General features: G+C 49.2%; 1 protein-coding gene across 1 annotated transcript in view; it reads right to left on the bottom strand.

Moving 5' to 3' along the window:
• The window catches only part of LOC140366855 (collagen alpha-1(XII) chain-like), a gene marked incomplete at its 5' end in the record, with an annotated part of 154,156 nt that overhangs the window by 71,099 nt on the left and 67,152 nt on the right, over positions 1–15,905 (bottom strand). The window contains 3 exons of the mRNA XM_072453040.1: positions 4,130–4,262; positions 8,709–8,848; positions 8,927–9,056. Coding sequence (XP_072309141.1) covers positions 4,130–4,262; positions 8,709–8,848; positions 8,927–9,056 — 403 coding nt within the window. The remainder of the gene's footprint in view (positions 1–4,129; positions 4,263–8,708; positions 8,849–8,926; positions 9,057–15,905) is intronic.

Below are 15,905 nucleotides of genomic sequence, written 5' to 3'. Positions count from 1 at the left end.
AAATTAAAGACTGTTTAAAGCCTGTTTTGAGACTGTTTTGAGACTGTTTAAAGACTGTTTAAAGACTGTTTAAAGACTGTTTTGAGACTGTTTAAAGACTGTTTAAAGACTGTTTAAAGACTGTTTAAAGACTGTTTAAAGACTGTTTAGAGACTGTTTAAAGCCTGTTTAAAGACTGTTTAAAGACTGTTTTGAGACTGTTTAAAGACTGTTTAAAGACTGTTTTGAGACTGTTTAAAGACTGTTTAAAGACTGTTTAAAGACTGTTTAGAGACTGTTTAAAGACTGTTTAAAGCCTGTTTAGAGACTGTTTAAAGACTGTTTAAAGACTGTTTAAAGACTGTTTAGAGACTGTTTAAAGACTGTTTAAAGCCTGTTTAGAGACTGTTTAAAGACTGTTTTAAGCCTGTTTAGAGACTGTTTAAAGACTGTTTTAAGCCTGTTTAAAGACTGTTTAAAGAGTGTTTTGAGAGTCCAGCCTCCTCAGCGCTCACATGCTCCACATTAAACAGATGATAAATGGATGAATGAGTTTAAACTGTTTAAAGACTGTTTAAAGACTGTTTAAAGACTGTTTTGAGACTGTTTAAAGACTGTTTAAAGACTGTTTACATTAAAGACTGTTTAAAGCCTGTTTTGAGACTGTTTTGAGACTGTTTAAAGACTGTTTAAAGACTGTTTAAAGACTGTTTTGAGACTGTTTAAAGACTGTTTAAAGACTGTTTAAAGACTGTTTAAAGACTGTTTAAAGCCTGTTTAGAGACTGTTTAAAGACTGTTTTAAGCCTGTTTAGAGACTGTTTAAAGACTGTTTTAAGCCTGTTTAAAGACTGTTTAAAGAGTGTTTTGAGAGTCCAGCCTCCTCAGCGCTCACATGCTCCACATTAAACAGATGATAAATGGATGAATGAGTTTAAACTGTTTAAAGACTGTTTAAAGACTGTTTAAAGACCTACCCACTGGAGCCGTCAGCACTGCAGAGAGTCAGAGAACTGTGTTACTACGGTTACACACATCACAATCTACATGGACACGTCTACAGAGACACGCCCACAGATGCATTTACATGGACAGGTCCACAGAGACACGCCCACAGATGCATTTACATGGACACGTCTACAGAGACACGCCCACAGATGCATTTACATGGACACGTCTACAGAGACACGCCCACAGATGCATTTACATGGACACGTCCACAGAGACACGTCCACAGATGCATTTACATGGACACGTCCACAGAGACACGTCCACAGATGCATCTACATGGACAGGTCCACAGAGACACGCCCACAGAGACACGCCCACAGATGCATCTACATGGACAGGTCCACAGAGACACGCCCACAGAGACACGTCCACAGATGCATCTACATGGACAGGTCCACAGAGACACGCCCACAGAGACACGTCCACAGATGCATCTACATGGACAGGTCCACAGAGACACGCCCACAGAGACACGCCCACAGATGCATCAACATGACACGCCCACAGATGCATCTACATGGACACGCCCACAGGCTGAGCAGCTGAAGGAGAAGAAGCACCGAGCTTCCTGCAGTACTGCTCAGCGCCTGTAGAGGCTTCAGCAGCAGAAGAGGGAGAACGAGCTGATTTAAATATAGTTGTGACAAGCAGTCATTTTAGATTTGATTGGCCAATCACCGCTCGCCTTTGTTGCCCTGACCACACGACATCAAATCTGTTCTGATTCAGTCAATCATTTTAATCATGTGATCAAATGTGCAGCTTTATTTTGACAATGAAAGATTAAATAACAATGCACAGAATACACAACAACAACAACAATGCAAAATGTGTTACATGGACAGGTGTGTGTGTGTGTTACATGGACAGGTGTGTGTGTGTTACATGGACAGGTGTGTGTGTGTGTTACATGGACAGGTGTGTGTGTTACATGTTGGTGTGTGTGTTACATGTTGGTGTGTGTGTTACATGGACAGGTGTGTGTGTTACATAGACAGGTGTGTGTGTTACATGTTGGTGTGTGTGTTACATGTTGGTGTGTGTGTTACATGGACAGGTGTGTGTGTTACATGTTGGTGTGTGTGTTACATGGACAGGTGTGTGTGTTACATGTTGGTGTGTGTGTTACATGGACTGGTGTGTGTGTTAAATGCTGGTGTGTGTTACATGGACAGGTGTGTGTGTTACATGTTGGTGTGTGTGTTACATGGACTGGTGTGTGTGTTAAATGCTGGTGTGTGTTACATGGACAGGTGTGTGTGTTTCATGTAGGTGTGTGTGTGTTACATGTAGGTGTGTGTGTGTTACATGGACAGGTGTGTGTGTTACATGTAGGTGTGTGTGTTACATGTAGGTGTGTGTGTGTTTACATGTAGGTGTGTGTGTGTGTGTGTTACATGGACAGGTGTGTGTGTTACATGTAGGTGTGTGTGTTACAGGTAGGTGTGTGTGTGTGTTACAGGTAGGTGTGTGTGTGTGTGTGTTACATGTAGGTGTGTGTGTTACATGCTGGTGTGTGTGTTACATGTAGGTGTGTGTGTGTGTGTGTTACATGTAGGTGTGTGTTACATGTAGGTGTGAGTGTTACATGTAGGTGTGTGTGTTACATGTAGGTGTGTGTATTACATGTAGGTGTGTGTGTTACATGTAGGTGTGTGTGTGTGTGTGTGTGTTACATGTAGGTGTGTGTTACATGTAGGTGTGAGTGTTACATGTAGGTGTGTTACATGTAGGTGTGTGTGTTACATGGACAGGTGTGTGTGTGTGTGTGTGTTACATGTAGGTGTGTTACATGTAGGTGTGTGTGTGTGTGTGTTACATGGACAGGTGTGTGTGTTACATGTAGGTGTGTGTGTGTGTTACATGTAGGTGTGTGTGTTACATGGACAGGTGTGTGTGTTACAGGTAGGTGTGTGTGTGTTACATGTAGGTGTGTGTGTGTGTGTTACATGGACAGGTGTGTGTGTTACATGTAGGTGTGTGTGTTACATGTAGGTGTGTGTGTTACATGGACAGGTGTGTGTGTGTGTGTGTGTTACATGTAGGTGTGTTACATGTAGGTGTGTGTGTGTGTGTGTTACATGGACAGGTGTGTGTGTTACATGTAGGTGTGTGTGTGTGTTACATGTAGGTGTGTGTGTTACATGGACAGGTGTGTGTGTTACAGGTAGGTGTGTGTGTGTTACATGTAGGTGTGTGTGTGTGTGTGTTACATGGACAGGTGTGTGTGTTACATGTAGGTGTGTGTGTTACATGTAGGTGTGTGTGTTACATGGACAGGTGTGTGTGTGTTACATGTAGGTGTGTGTGTGTGTTACATGTAGGTGTGTGTGTTACATGTAGGTGTGAGTGTTACATGTAGGTGTGTTACATGTAGGTGTGTGTGTTACATGGACAGGTGTATGTGTTACATGGACAGGTGTGTGTGTTACATGTAGGTGTGTGTGTTACATGTAGGTGTGTGTGTTACATGGACAGGTGTGTGTGTTACATGTAGGTGTGTGTGTTACATGTAGGTGTGTGTGTTACATGGACAGGTGTGTGTGTTACATGTAGATGTGTGTGTTACATGTAGGTGTGTGTGTGTGTTACATGTAGGTGTGTGTGTTACATGGACAGGTGTGTGTGTTACATGTAGATGTGTGTGTTACATGTAGGTGTGTGTGTTACATGTAGGTATGTGTGTTACATGTAGGTGTGTGTGTGTGTGTGTGTTACATGTAGGTGTGTGTGTTACATGGACAGGTGTGTGTGTTACATGTAGGTGTGTGTGTTACATGTAGGTGTGTGTGTTACATGTAGGTGTGTGTGTTACATGGACAGGTGTGTGTGTTACATGTAGGTGTGTGTTACATGTAGGTGTGTGTGTTACATGTAGGTGTGTGTGTTACATGTAGGTGTGTGTGTTACATGTAGGTGTGTGTGTGTGTGTTACATGTAGGTGTGTGTGTTACATGGACAGGTGTGTGTGTGTGTGTGTTACATGTAGGTGTGTGTGTTACATGGACAGGTGTGTGTGTGTGTGTGTGTGTTACATGTAGGTGTGTTTGTTACATGTAGATGTGTGTGTTACATGTAGGTGTGTGTGTGTGTGTGTGTTACATGGACAGGTGTGTGTGTTACATGTAGGTGTGACCTACGTGTGCGCTCGTCACCCATCAGGTCCTCGCTCTCGGACTTGTCGGGGTAAATGGCCGTCACAGTCACAGAATACTTTGTGTCCGAGTCCAGGTCCGGCAGAACGTGGCTCGTCTCGTCTGCGTTCAGGATGGCCTGGAAAACAGAACAATGTGGTCTGGACCGGGTCTGGACCGGGTCTGGACCGGGTCTGAACCAGGTCCAAACCAGAGCCATATAAGGTCTGGATGAGTTTTTTTGGCAGGTCTGATGGATCTTGAGTCTTGCTGGAACAATGGGACCATCATGGGACTATCATGGGACCATCATGGGACCATCATGGGACCATCATGGGACCATTATTGGACCATTATGGGACCATCATGGGACCATCATGGGACCATTATTGGACCATTATTGGACCATTATGGGACCATCATGGGACCATCATGGGACCATTATTGGACCATTATGGGACCATCATGGGACCATCATGGGACAATCATGGGACCATTATTGGACCATTATGGGACCATCATGGGACCATTATTGGACCATTATTGGACCATCATGAGACCATCATGGGACCATTATTGGACCATTATGGGACCATCATGGGACCATCATGGGACAATCATGGGACCATTATTGGACCATCATGGGACCATCATGGGACCATCATGGGACCATCATGGGACCATTATTGGACCATTATGGGACCATCATGGGACCATCATTGGACCATTATGGGACCATCATGGGACCATCATGGGACCATCATTGGACCATTATGGGACCATCATGGGACCATTATTGGACCATCATGGGACCATCATGGGACCATCATGGGACCATTATTGGACCATCATAGGACCATCATGGGACCATCATGGGACCATTATTGGACCATCTTGGGACCATCATGGGACCATTATTGGACCATCATGGGACCATCATGGGACCATCGTGGGACCATCATGGGACCATTATTGGACCATTATTGGACCATCTTGGGACCATCATGGGACCATTATTGGACCATCATGGGACCATCATGGGACCATCGTGGGACCATCATGGGACCATTATTGGACAATCATGGGACCATCATGGGACCATCGTGGGACCATCATGGGACCATTATTGGACCATTATTGGACCATCATGGGACCATCATGGGACCATTATTGGACCATTATGGGACCATCATGGGACCATCATGGGACAATCATGGGACCATTATTGGACCATTATGGGACCATCATGGGACCATCATGGGACCATCATGGGACCATTATTGGACCATTATGGGACCATCATGGGACCATCATTGGACCATTATGGGACCATCATGGGACCATCATGGGACCATCATTGGACCATTATGGGACCATCATGGGACCATTATTGGACCATCATGGGACCATCATGGGACCATCATGGGACCATTATTGGACCATCATGGGACCATCATGGGACCATCATGGGACCATTATTGGACCATCTTGGGACCATCATGGGACCATTATTGGACCATCATGGGACCATCATGGGACCATCGTGGGACCATCATGGGACCATTATTGGACCATTATTGGACCATCTTGGGACCATCATGGGACCATTATTGGACCATCATGGGACCATCATGGGACCATCGTGGGACCATCATGGGACCATCATGGGACCATTATTGGACCATCATGGGACTATCATGGGACCATCATGGGACCATCATGGGACCATCATGGGACCATCATGGGACCATTATTGGACCATCATGGGACTATCATGGGACCATCATGGGACTATCATGGGACCATCATGGGACCATCATGGGACCTTTATGGGACCATCATGGGACCATTATTGGACCATAATTGGATCTTAGGAAATTAGATCTTTGTTAAAATGTGAACAATAAAAAGAGTAAAGTTTGATGGTTTAATGATAATAACACTTTGATGGTCCATAACTCTGGGGCAAACTTCAAACACTGTTGACTTTAATAATGACGCGTCTAATTGAAAAAAGCCTCGAGTGTTCAGTGCAGAGCTGGGCGTGGCCACGCTCTGGGACTCATAAACGGGGCTTTACTCACAGCCGACACAAACTCACAAAATGTGCCGGAGAAAAGCAAAGAACAAATGTGGTTTTGTTTCATTGAATTAAATATCTGTTTGTTCTATGTTGTGACACCTCTCGTCCTGCAGAGGGCGCTGACGCACCAGGACGTCCCGCCACAAGAACACTTTCTATTCCCTCTGTCCATGGACAATAAATAAATGATAAATAAACCCTTGGTGTGATTTCCGGATCCTATCAGTACTTAGGGTTAGTCCTGGCTCTACATCAGCTCCTGCTCCTTAAGTCCTGCAGATGAACTGTGTGGACTTATGGAGCATGTCTTCAACATGAGCCTGAAGCTGAGGGCGGTACCACAGGTCTGAAGACCTCCTGTCTGGTACCACAGGTCTGAAGACCTCCTGTCTGGTACCACAGGTCTGAAGACCTCCTGTCTGGTACCACAGGTCTGAAGATCTCCTGTCTGGTACCACAGGTCTGAAGATCTCCTGTCTGGTACCACAGGTCTGAAGACCTCCTGTCTGGTACCACAGGTCTGAAGATCTCCTGTCTGGAACCACAGGTCTGAAGACCTCCTGTCTGGTACCACAGGTCTGAAGATCTCCTGTCTGGAACCACAGGTCTGAAGACCTCCTGTCTGGTACCACAGGTCTGAAGACCTCCTGTCTGGACCTCAACAGCTTCAGGCCGGTGTCTCTCACGTCCTGATGAAGACACTGGAGCTGGTCCTGGACCACCTCCGCTCCACCGTGAGCTCAGCCATGGACCCGCTGCAGTTTGCATATCGGCCTGGCATCGGAGTGGAGGACGCCGTCATCTCCCTGCTGCACCGCTCTCTCTCTCACCTGGAAAAGCCTGGCAGCTCTGTGAGGATCCTGTTCTTTCATCTCTCCAGCTCCTTCAACACCATCAGCTCCTGAGGGACAAGCTGGAGACGGCTGGTGTGGAGTACGACCTGCAGAGTGGATCCTGGACGACCTCACAGACCGACCCCAGTTTGTGAGAGCCTGGGACTGTGTGTCTGACAATCGGACCTGCAGTGTGGAGGACCTGCAGTGTGGGGGACCTGCAGTGTGAGGACCTGCAGTGTGAGGACCTGCAGTGTGAGGGACCTGCAGTGTGAGGGACCTGCAGTGTGAGGGACCTGCAGTGTGAGGGACCTGCAGTGTGGGGGACCTGCAGTGTGAGGGACCTGCAGTGTGAGGGACCTGCAGTGTGGAGGACCTGCAGTGTGAGGGACCTGCAGTGTGAGGGACCTGCAGTGTGAGGGACCTGCAGTGTGGGGGACCTGCAGTGTGGGGGACCTGCAGTGTGAGGGACCTGCAGTGTGAGGGACCTGCAGTGTGGGGGACCTGCAGTGTGTGGGCCCCCAGGGCACTGTCCTCGCGCCCTTTCTCTTCACCCTCTACACTGCTGTGTCCTGCAGAAGTTCTCTGACCACTCTGACCATCATCGGACTCATCACAGACGACGATGATGCGGAGGACAGAGGACTGGAGCAGAACTTTGTGGAACCACCTCCTCATCAACGCGGGGAAGACCAAGGAGATGGTGGTGGACTTCCACAGAGGCCACGCCCCTCTCACCAGTGAACATCCAGGGACGGGACAGGCCACGCCCCCCTCACCAGTGAACATCCAGGGACGGGACAGGCCGCGCCCCCCTCACCAGTGAACATCCAGGGACGGGACAGGCCACGCCCCCCTCACCAGGGACGGGACATTGAGACAGTGACTCATACAAGGACCTGGTGTTTCATCTGAACCACAAACTGGACTGGACTCATAACACAGACTGAACAGGACGAGCCAGAGTCGGCTCCACCTCCTGAGGAGACTCAGGTCTTTTGGAGTGACAGGGTCACTCCTGACAGGGCCGCTCCTGTCACTCCTGAAGACCTTCCCCTCCTCTGTGGTGCATGAGCTCCTGTAGGTGTGGTCATCACAGAGGGAGAGGAAGAGGCTGGACAAAGCTCCGTCCTGGACTGTCCTCTGGACTCGGTGCAGGAGGTGGGGGACAGGAGGGTCCTGGCTAGATTCACATCTATGCTGGACCATGAGTGTCGCCCCCTGCAGGACACTCTGTCCCCTGCAGGACACTCTGTCCCTGTCCCCTGCAGGACACTCTGTCCCCTGCAGGACACTCTGTCCCTGTCCCTTGCAGGACACCCGGCCGCTGTCCCCTGCAGGACACTCTGTCCCCTGCAGGACTCTCTGTCCCCTGCAGGACACTCTGTCCCTGTCCCCTGCAGGACACTCTGTCCCTGTCCCCTGCAGGACACTCTGTCCCTGTCCCCTGCAGGACACTCTGTCCGCTCTGGAGAGACGCTTCAGGGACTGATCCACGTCCTCTCTACATTATTGTATATGTTCTTGTGCTCAGCAGGTCGGACAAAAAGGTGAAGGAGAAACTAGTTTCCTGCATTTTTCACTGACAAAACAAATCTAAAAGAGGCTGAAGTGAGACGCTCCAGAACGATCACGTGTCGCCGTGGAAACAAAACAAATGAACTCTTACAAATTTGGGCTCGGTCTGTCCCGCCCTGGTCCATCCGAGCCTGTAGAGGGCGACGTCTGGAGCGCCGTGTTCCCACGTCGCTCTGAACGACGTCTGCGTCACCTCCGAGAAACGCAGGTTCTTAGGAGCCGGAACCACGTCTGGAACATGAGACACAGCGTGAGAGAGAGGCGGGTGGGGCCCTGTGGGAGGGGGCGGGGGCAGGGGTGTGGTCTGACCAGTGATGGCGCTGTTGAGCATGGGTGCAGTGGGCCCCTCGTCGTAAACGGGAGTCACAGCGACGTCGTACTCAGTCTGAGAGAGGAGACTGGTCAGGACTGTGACCGTGACGTCTCCTCCTACCTCCATCTGCAAGAGAGAGGAGGCGTGTGAGGGGAGGAGCCAGAGAGGAGGAGGAGGGGCCAGAGGGGAGGGGGAGGGGCCAGAGGGGAGGAGGTCAGAGGATGAGGTCAGAGGATGAGGTCAGAGGATGAGGTCAGAGGAAGAGGTCAGAGGATGAGGTCAGAGGAAAAGGTCAGAGGATGAGGTCAGAGGATGAGGTCAGAGGATGAGGTCAGAGGAAGAGGTCAGAGGAAGAGGTCAGAGGAAGAGGTCAGAGGAAGAGGTCAGAGGATGAGGTCAGAGGAAAAGGTCAGAGGAAGAGGTCAGAGGATGAGGTCAGAGGATGAGGTCAGAGGATGAGGTCAGAGGAAGAGGTCAGAGAAAGAGGTCAGAGGAAGAGGTCAGAGGAAGAGGTCAGAGGAAGAGGTCAGAGGAAGAGGTCAGAGGATGAGGTCAGAGGAAGAGGTCAGAGGATGAGGTCAGAGGAAGAGGTCAGAGGATGAGGTCAGAGGAAGAGGTCAGAGGAAGAGGTCAGAGGAAGACATGGCGTCTTCATTGTTGGACATAATCCACATTTCATCTTGTTTCTGGCTCATTGTAAAAACTCGTTTTGCTTAAAGTTGTAAAACAGGAGAAACGTGTCTCTTGTCTCGTGTCTCATTCTCGTGTCTCGTGTCTCATTCTCGTGTCTCGTGTCTCATTCTCGTGTCTCATTCTCGTGTCTCGTGTCTCATTCTCGTGTCTCGTGTCTCATTCTCGTGTCTCGTGTCTCTTGTCTCGTGTCTCATTCTCGTGTCTCATTCTCGTGTCTCGTGTCTCGTGTCTCTTGTCTCGTGTCTCTTGTCTCGTGTCTCTTGTCTCGTGTCTCGTGTCTCGTGTCTCATTCTCGTGTCTCGTGTCTCATTCTCTTGTCTCGTGTCTCTTGTCTCGTGTCTCTTGTCTCGTGTCTCTTGTCTCGTGTCTCATTCTCGTGTCTCGTGTCTCATTCTCGTGTCTCATTCTCGTGTCTCGTGTCTCTTGTCTCGTGTCTCGTGTCTCTTGTCTCTTGTCTCGTGTCTCGTGTCTCATTCTCGTGTCTCGTGTCTCGTGTCTCTTGTCTCGTGTCTCATTCTCGTGTCTCATTCTCGTGTCTCGTGTCTCATTCTCGTGTCTCATTCTCGTGTCTCGTGTCTCTTGTCTCGTGTCTCGTGTCTCTTGTCTCGTGTCTCGTGTCTCATTCTCGTGTCTCGTGTCTCGTGTCTCATTCTCGTGTCTCGTGTCTCTTGTCTCGTGTCTCGTGTCTCGTGTCTCTTGTCTCGTGTCTCGTGTCTCTTGTCTCGTGTCTCATTCTCGTGTCTCGTGTCTCTTGTCTCGTGTCTCATTCTCGTGTCTCGTGTCTCATTCTCGTGTCTCGTGTCTCTTGTCTCGTGTCTCATTCTCGTGTCTCGTGTCTCTTGTCTCGTGTCTCATTCTCTTGTCTCGTGTCTCATTCTCGTGTCTCATTCTCGTGTCTCTTGTCTCGTGTCTCATTCTCGTGTCTCATTCTCGTGTCTCGTGTCTCTTGTCTCGTGTCTCATTCTCGTGTCTCGTGTCTCATTCTCGTGTCTCGTGTCTCTTGTCTCGTGTCTCATTCTCGTGTCTCATTCTCGTGTCTCGTGTCTCGTGTCTCATTCTCGTGTCTCGTGTCTCTTGTCTCGTGTCTCGTGTCTCTTGTCTCGTGTCTTATTCTCGTGTCTCGTGTCTCTTGTCTTGTGTCTCGTGTCTCTTGTCTCTTGTCTCTTGTCTCGTGTCTCGTGTCTTGTGTCTCTTGTCTCGTGTCTCGTGTCTCTTGTCTCGTGTCTCATTCTCGTGTCTCGTGTCTCTTGTCTCGTGTCTCATTCTCGTGTCTCGTGTCTCTTGTCTCGTGTCTCATTCTCTTGTCTCGTGTCTCATTCTCGTGTCTCTTGTCTCGTGTCTCATTCTCGTGTCTCATTCTCGTGTCTCGTGTCTCTTGTCTCGTGTCTCATTCTCGTGTCTCATTCTCGTGTCTCGTGTCTCTTGTCTCGTGTCTCGTGTCTCATTCTCGTGTCTTGTGTCTCGTGTCTCTTGTCTCATTCTCGTGTCTCTTGTCTCGTGTCTCATTCTCGTGTCTCGTGTCTCTTGTCTCTTGTCTCATTCTCGTGTCTCTTGTCTCGTGTCTCATTCTCGTGTCTCTTGTCTCGTGTCTCTTGTCTTGTGTCTCATTCTCGTGTCTCTTGTCTCGTGTCTCGTGTCTCTTGTCTCGTGTCTCTTGTCTCTTGTCTCGTGTCTCGTGTCTCTTGTCTCGTGTCTCATTCTCGTGTCTCGTGTCTCGTGTCTCATTCTCGTGTCTCGTGTCTCTTGTCTCGTGTCTCTTGTCTCGTGTCTCATTCTCGTGTCTCGTGTCTCTTGTCTCGTGTCTCATTCTCGTGTCTCGTGTCTCTTGTCTCGTGTCTCTTGTCTCGTGTCTCGTGTCTCATTCTCGTGTCTCATTCTCGTGTCTCGTGTCTCTTGTCTCGTGTCTCGTGTCTCTTGTCTCGTGTCTCATTCTTGTGTCTCTTGTCTCTTGTCTCGTGTCTCATTCTCGTATCTCGTGTCTCTTGTCTTGTGTCTCATTCTCGTGTCTCGTGTCTCTTGTCTCGTGTCTCGTGTCTCATTCTCGTGTCCCGTGTCCCGTGTCTCGTGTCTCATTCTCGTGTCTCGTGTCTCGTGTCTCGTGTCTCGTGTCTCATTCTCGTGTCTCGTGTCTCTTGTCTCGTGTCTCATTCTCGTGTCTCATTCTCGTGTCTCGTGTCTCTTGTCTCGTGTCTCTTGTCTCGTGTCTCTTGTCTCGTGTCTCATTCTCGTGTCTCGTGTCTCTTGTCTCGTGTCTCGTGTCTCTTGTCTCGTGTCTCATTCTCGTGTCTCGTGTCTCATTTTCGTGTCTCGTGTCTCTTGTCTCGTGTCTCATTCTCGTGTCTCGTGTCTCTCGTCTCGTGTCTCTTGTCTCGTGTCTCATTCTCGTGTCTCATTCTCGTGTCTCATTCTCGTGTCTCGTGTCTCATTCTCGTGTCTCGTGTCTCGTGTCTCGTGTCTCTTGTCTCGTGTCTCATTCTCGTGTCTCGTGTCTCATTCTCGTGTCTCGTGTCTCTTGTCTCGTGTCTCGTGTCTCTTGTCTCGTGTCTTATTCTCGTGTCTCGTGTCTCGTGTCTCGTGTCTCTTGTCTTGTGTCTCGTGTCTCTTGTCTCTTGTCTCTTGTCTCGTGTCTCGTGTCTCGTGTCTCTTGTCTCGTGTCTCGTGTCTCGTGTCTCTTGTCTCGTGTCTCATTCTCGTGTCTCGTGTCTCTTGTCTCGTGTCTCATTCTCGTGTCTCGTGTCTCATTCTCGTGTCTCGTGTCTCTTGTCTCGTGTCTCATTCTCGTGTCTCGTGTCTCTTGTCTCGTGTCTCATTCTCTTGTCTCGTGTCTCATTCTCGTGTCTCATTCTCGTGTCTCATTCTCGTGTCTCGTGTCTCTTGTCTCGTGTCTCATTCTCGTGTCTCGTGTCTCGTGTCTCTTGTCTCGTGTCTCATTCTCGTGTCTCATTCTCGTGTCTCGTGTCTCTTGTCTCGTGTCTCATTCTCGTGTCTCGTGTCTCGTGTCTCTTGTCTCGTGTCTCGTGTCTCATTCTCGTGTCTCATTCTCGTGTCTCTTGTCTCGTGTCTCATTCTCGTGTCTCGTGTCTCTTGTCTCGTGTCTCTTGTCTCGTGTCTCATTCTCGTGTCTCGTGTCTCTTGTCTCGTGTCTCGTGTCTCGTGTCTCGTGTCTCATTCTCGTGTCTCGTGTCTCTTGTCTCGTGTCTCGTGTCTCTTGTCTCGTGTCTCTTGTCTCGTGTCTTATTCTCGTGTCTCGTGTCTCATTCTCGTGTCACGTGTCTCTTGTCTCTTGTCTCGTGTCTCTTGTCTCGTGTCTTATTCTCGTGTCTCGTGTCTCGTGTCTCGTGTCTCTTGTCTTGTGTCTCGTGTCTCTTGTCTCTTGTCTCTTGTCTCGTGTCTCGTGTCTCTTGTCTCGTGTCTCGTGTCTCTTGTCTCGTGTCTCATTCTCGTGTCTCGTGTCTCTTGTCTCGTGTCTCATTCTCGTGTCTCGTGTCTCATTCTCGTGTCTCGTGTCTCTTGTCTCGTGTCTCATTCTCGTGTCTCGTGTCTCTTGTCTCGTGTCTCATTCTCTTGTCTCGTGTCTCATTCTCGTGTCTCATTCTCGTGTCTCTTGTCTCGTGTCTCATTCTCGTGTCTCATTCTCGTGTCTTGTGTCTCTTGTCTCGTGTCTCATTCTCGTGTCTCTTGTCTCGTGTCTCGTGTCTCATTCTCGTGTCTCTTGTCTCGTGTCTCGTGTCTCATTCTCGTGTCTCGTGTCTCTTGTCTCGTGTCTCTTGTCTCGTGTCTCATTCTCGTGTCTCTTGTCTCGTGTCTCGTGTCTCTTGTCTCGTGTCTCTTGTCTCGTGTCTCGTGTCTCTTGTCTCGTGTCTCATTCTCGTGTCTCGTGTCTCATTCTCGTGTCTCGTGTCTCTTGTCTCGTGTCTCGTGTCTCGTGTCTCATTCTCGTGTCTCGTGTCTCTTGTCTCGTGTCTCTTGTCTCGTGTCTCTTGTCTCGTGTCTCGTGTCTCGTGTCTCATTCTCGTGTCTCGTGTCCCATTCTCTTGTCTCGTGTCTCTTGTCTCGTGTCTCTTGTCTCGTGTCTCTTGTCTCGTGTCTCATTCTCGTGTCTCGTGTCTCATTCTCGTGTCTCATTCTCGTGTCTCGTGTCTCTTGTCTCGTGTCTCGTGTCTCTTGTCTCTTGTCTCGTGTCTCGTGTCTCATTCTCGTGTCTCGTGTCTCGTGTCTCTTGTCTCGTGTCTCATTCTCGTGTCTCATTCTCGTGTCTCGTGTCTCATTCTCGTGTCTCATTCTCGTGTCTCGTGTCTCTTGTCTCGTGTCTCGTGTCTCTTGTCTCGTGTCTCGTGTCTCATTCTCGTGTCTCGTGTCTCGTGTCTCGTGTCTCATTCTCGTGTCTCGTGTCTCTTGTCTCGTGTCTCGTGTCTCTTGTCTCGTGTCTTATTCTCGTGTCTCGTGTCTCTTGTCTTGTGTCTCGTGTCTCTTGTCTCTTGTCTCTTGTCTCGTGTCTCGTGTCTCGTGTCTCTTGTCTCGTGTCTCGTGTCTCTTGTCTCGTGTCTCATTCTCGTGACTCGTGTCTCTTGTCTCGTGTCTCATTCTCGTGTCTCGTGTCTCATTCTCGTGTTTCGTGTCTCTTGTCTCGTGTCTCATTCTCGTGTCTCGAGTCTCTTGTCTCGTGTCTCATTCTCTTGTCTCGTGTCTCATTCTCGTGTCTCATTCTCGTGTCTCTTGTCTCGTGTCTCATTCTCGTGTCTCATTCTCGTGTCTCGTGTCTCTTGTCTCGTGTCTCATTCTCGTGTCTCGTGTCTCGTGTCTCATTCTCGTGTCTCGTGTCTCTTGTCTCGTGTCTCATTCTCGTGTCTCATTCTCGTGTCTCGTGTCTCGTGTCTCATTCTCGTGTCTCTTGTCTCGTGTCTCGTGTCTCTTGTCTCGTGTCTTATTCTCGTGTCTCGTGTCTCTTGTGTCTCGTGTCTCTTGTCTCTTGTCTCTTGTCTCGTGTCTCGTGTCTTGTGTCTCTTGTCTCGTGTCTCGTGTCTCTTGTCTCGTGTCTCATTCTCGTGTCTCGTGTCTCTTGTCTCGTGTCTCATTCTCTTGTCTCGTGTCTCATTCTCGTGTCTCATTCTCGTGTCTCTTGTCTCGTGTCTCATTCTCGTATCTCATTCTCGTGTCTCGTGTCTCTTGTCTCGTGTCTCATTCTCGTGTCTCATTCTCGTGTCTCGTGTCTCTTGTCTCGTGTCTCGTGTCTCATTCTCGTGTCTTGTGTCTCGTGTCTCGTGTCTCTTGTCTCATTCTCGTGTCTCTTGTCTCGTGTCTCATTCTCGTGTCTCGTGTCTCTTGTCTCTTGTCTCGTGTCTCTTGTCTTGTGTCTCATTCTCGTGTCTCTTGTCTCGTGTCTCGTGTCTCTTGTCTCGTGTCTCTTGTCTCTTGTCTCGTGTCTCGTGTCTCTTGTCTCGTGTCTCATTCTCGTGTCTCGTGTCTCATTCTCGTGTCTCGTGTCTCTTGTCTCGTGTCTCTTGTCTCGTGTCTCATTCTCGTGTCTCGTGTCTCTTGTCTCGTGTCTCATTCTCGTGTCTCGTGTCTCTTGTCTCGTGTCTCTTGTCTCGTGTCTCGTGTCTCATTCTCGTGTCTCATTCTCGTGTCTCTTGTCTCGTGTCTCTTGTCTCGTGTCTCATTCTTGTGTCTCTTGTCTCTTGTCTCGTGTCTCATTCTCGTATCTCGTGTCTCTTGTCTTGTGTCTCATTCTCGTGTCTCGTGTCTCTTGTCTCGTGTCTCGTGTCTCATTCTCGTGTCCCGTGTCCCGTGTCTCGTGTCTCATTCTCGTGTCTCGTGTCTCGTGTCTCGTGTCTCGTGTCTCATTCTCGTGTCTCGTGTCTCTTGTCTCGTGTCTCATTCTCGTGTCTCATTCTCGTGTCTCGTGTCTCTTGTCTCGTGTCTCTTGTCTCGTGTCTCGTGTCTCTTGTCTCGTGTCTCTTGTCTCGTGTCTCATTCTCGTGTCTCGTGTCTCTTGTCTCGTGTCTCGTGTCTCTTGTCTCGTGTCTCATTCTCGTGTCTCGTGTCTCATTCTCGTGTCTCGTGTCTCTTGTCTCGTGTCTCATTCTCGTGTCTCGTGTCTCTCGTCTCGTGTCTCTTGTCTCGTGTCTCATTCTCGTGTCTCGTGTCTCATTCTCGTGTCTCATTCTCGTGTCTCTTGTCTCGTGTCTCTTGTCTCTTGTCTCATTCTCGTGTCTCGTGTCTCGTGTCTCTTGTCTCGTGTCTCATTCTCGTGTCTCATTCTCGTGTCTCATTCTCGTGTCT

This window comes from Eucyclogobius newberryi, unplaced genomic scaffold (assembly GCF_026437365.1).
Source record: "Eucyclogobius newberryi isolate DKJ021-1_F unplaced genomic scaffold, fEucNew1.0.hap1 SCAF_196, whole genome shotgun sequence".
Lineage (NCBI taxonomy): Eukaryota > Metazoa > Chordata > Actinopteri > Gobiiformes > Gobiidae > Eucyclogobius > Eucyclogobius newberryi.
The sequence above is the reverse complement of the archived record's forward strand: the minus strand, read 5'-3'. Positions and strand labels throughout refer to the sequence as shown.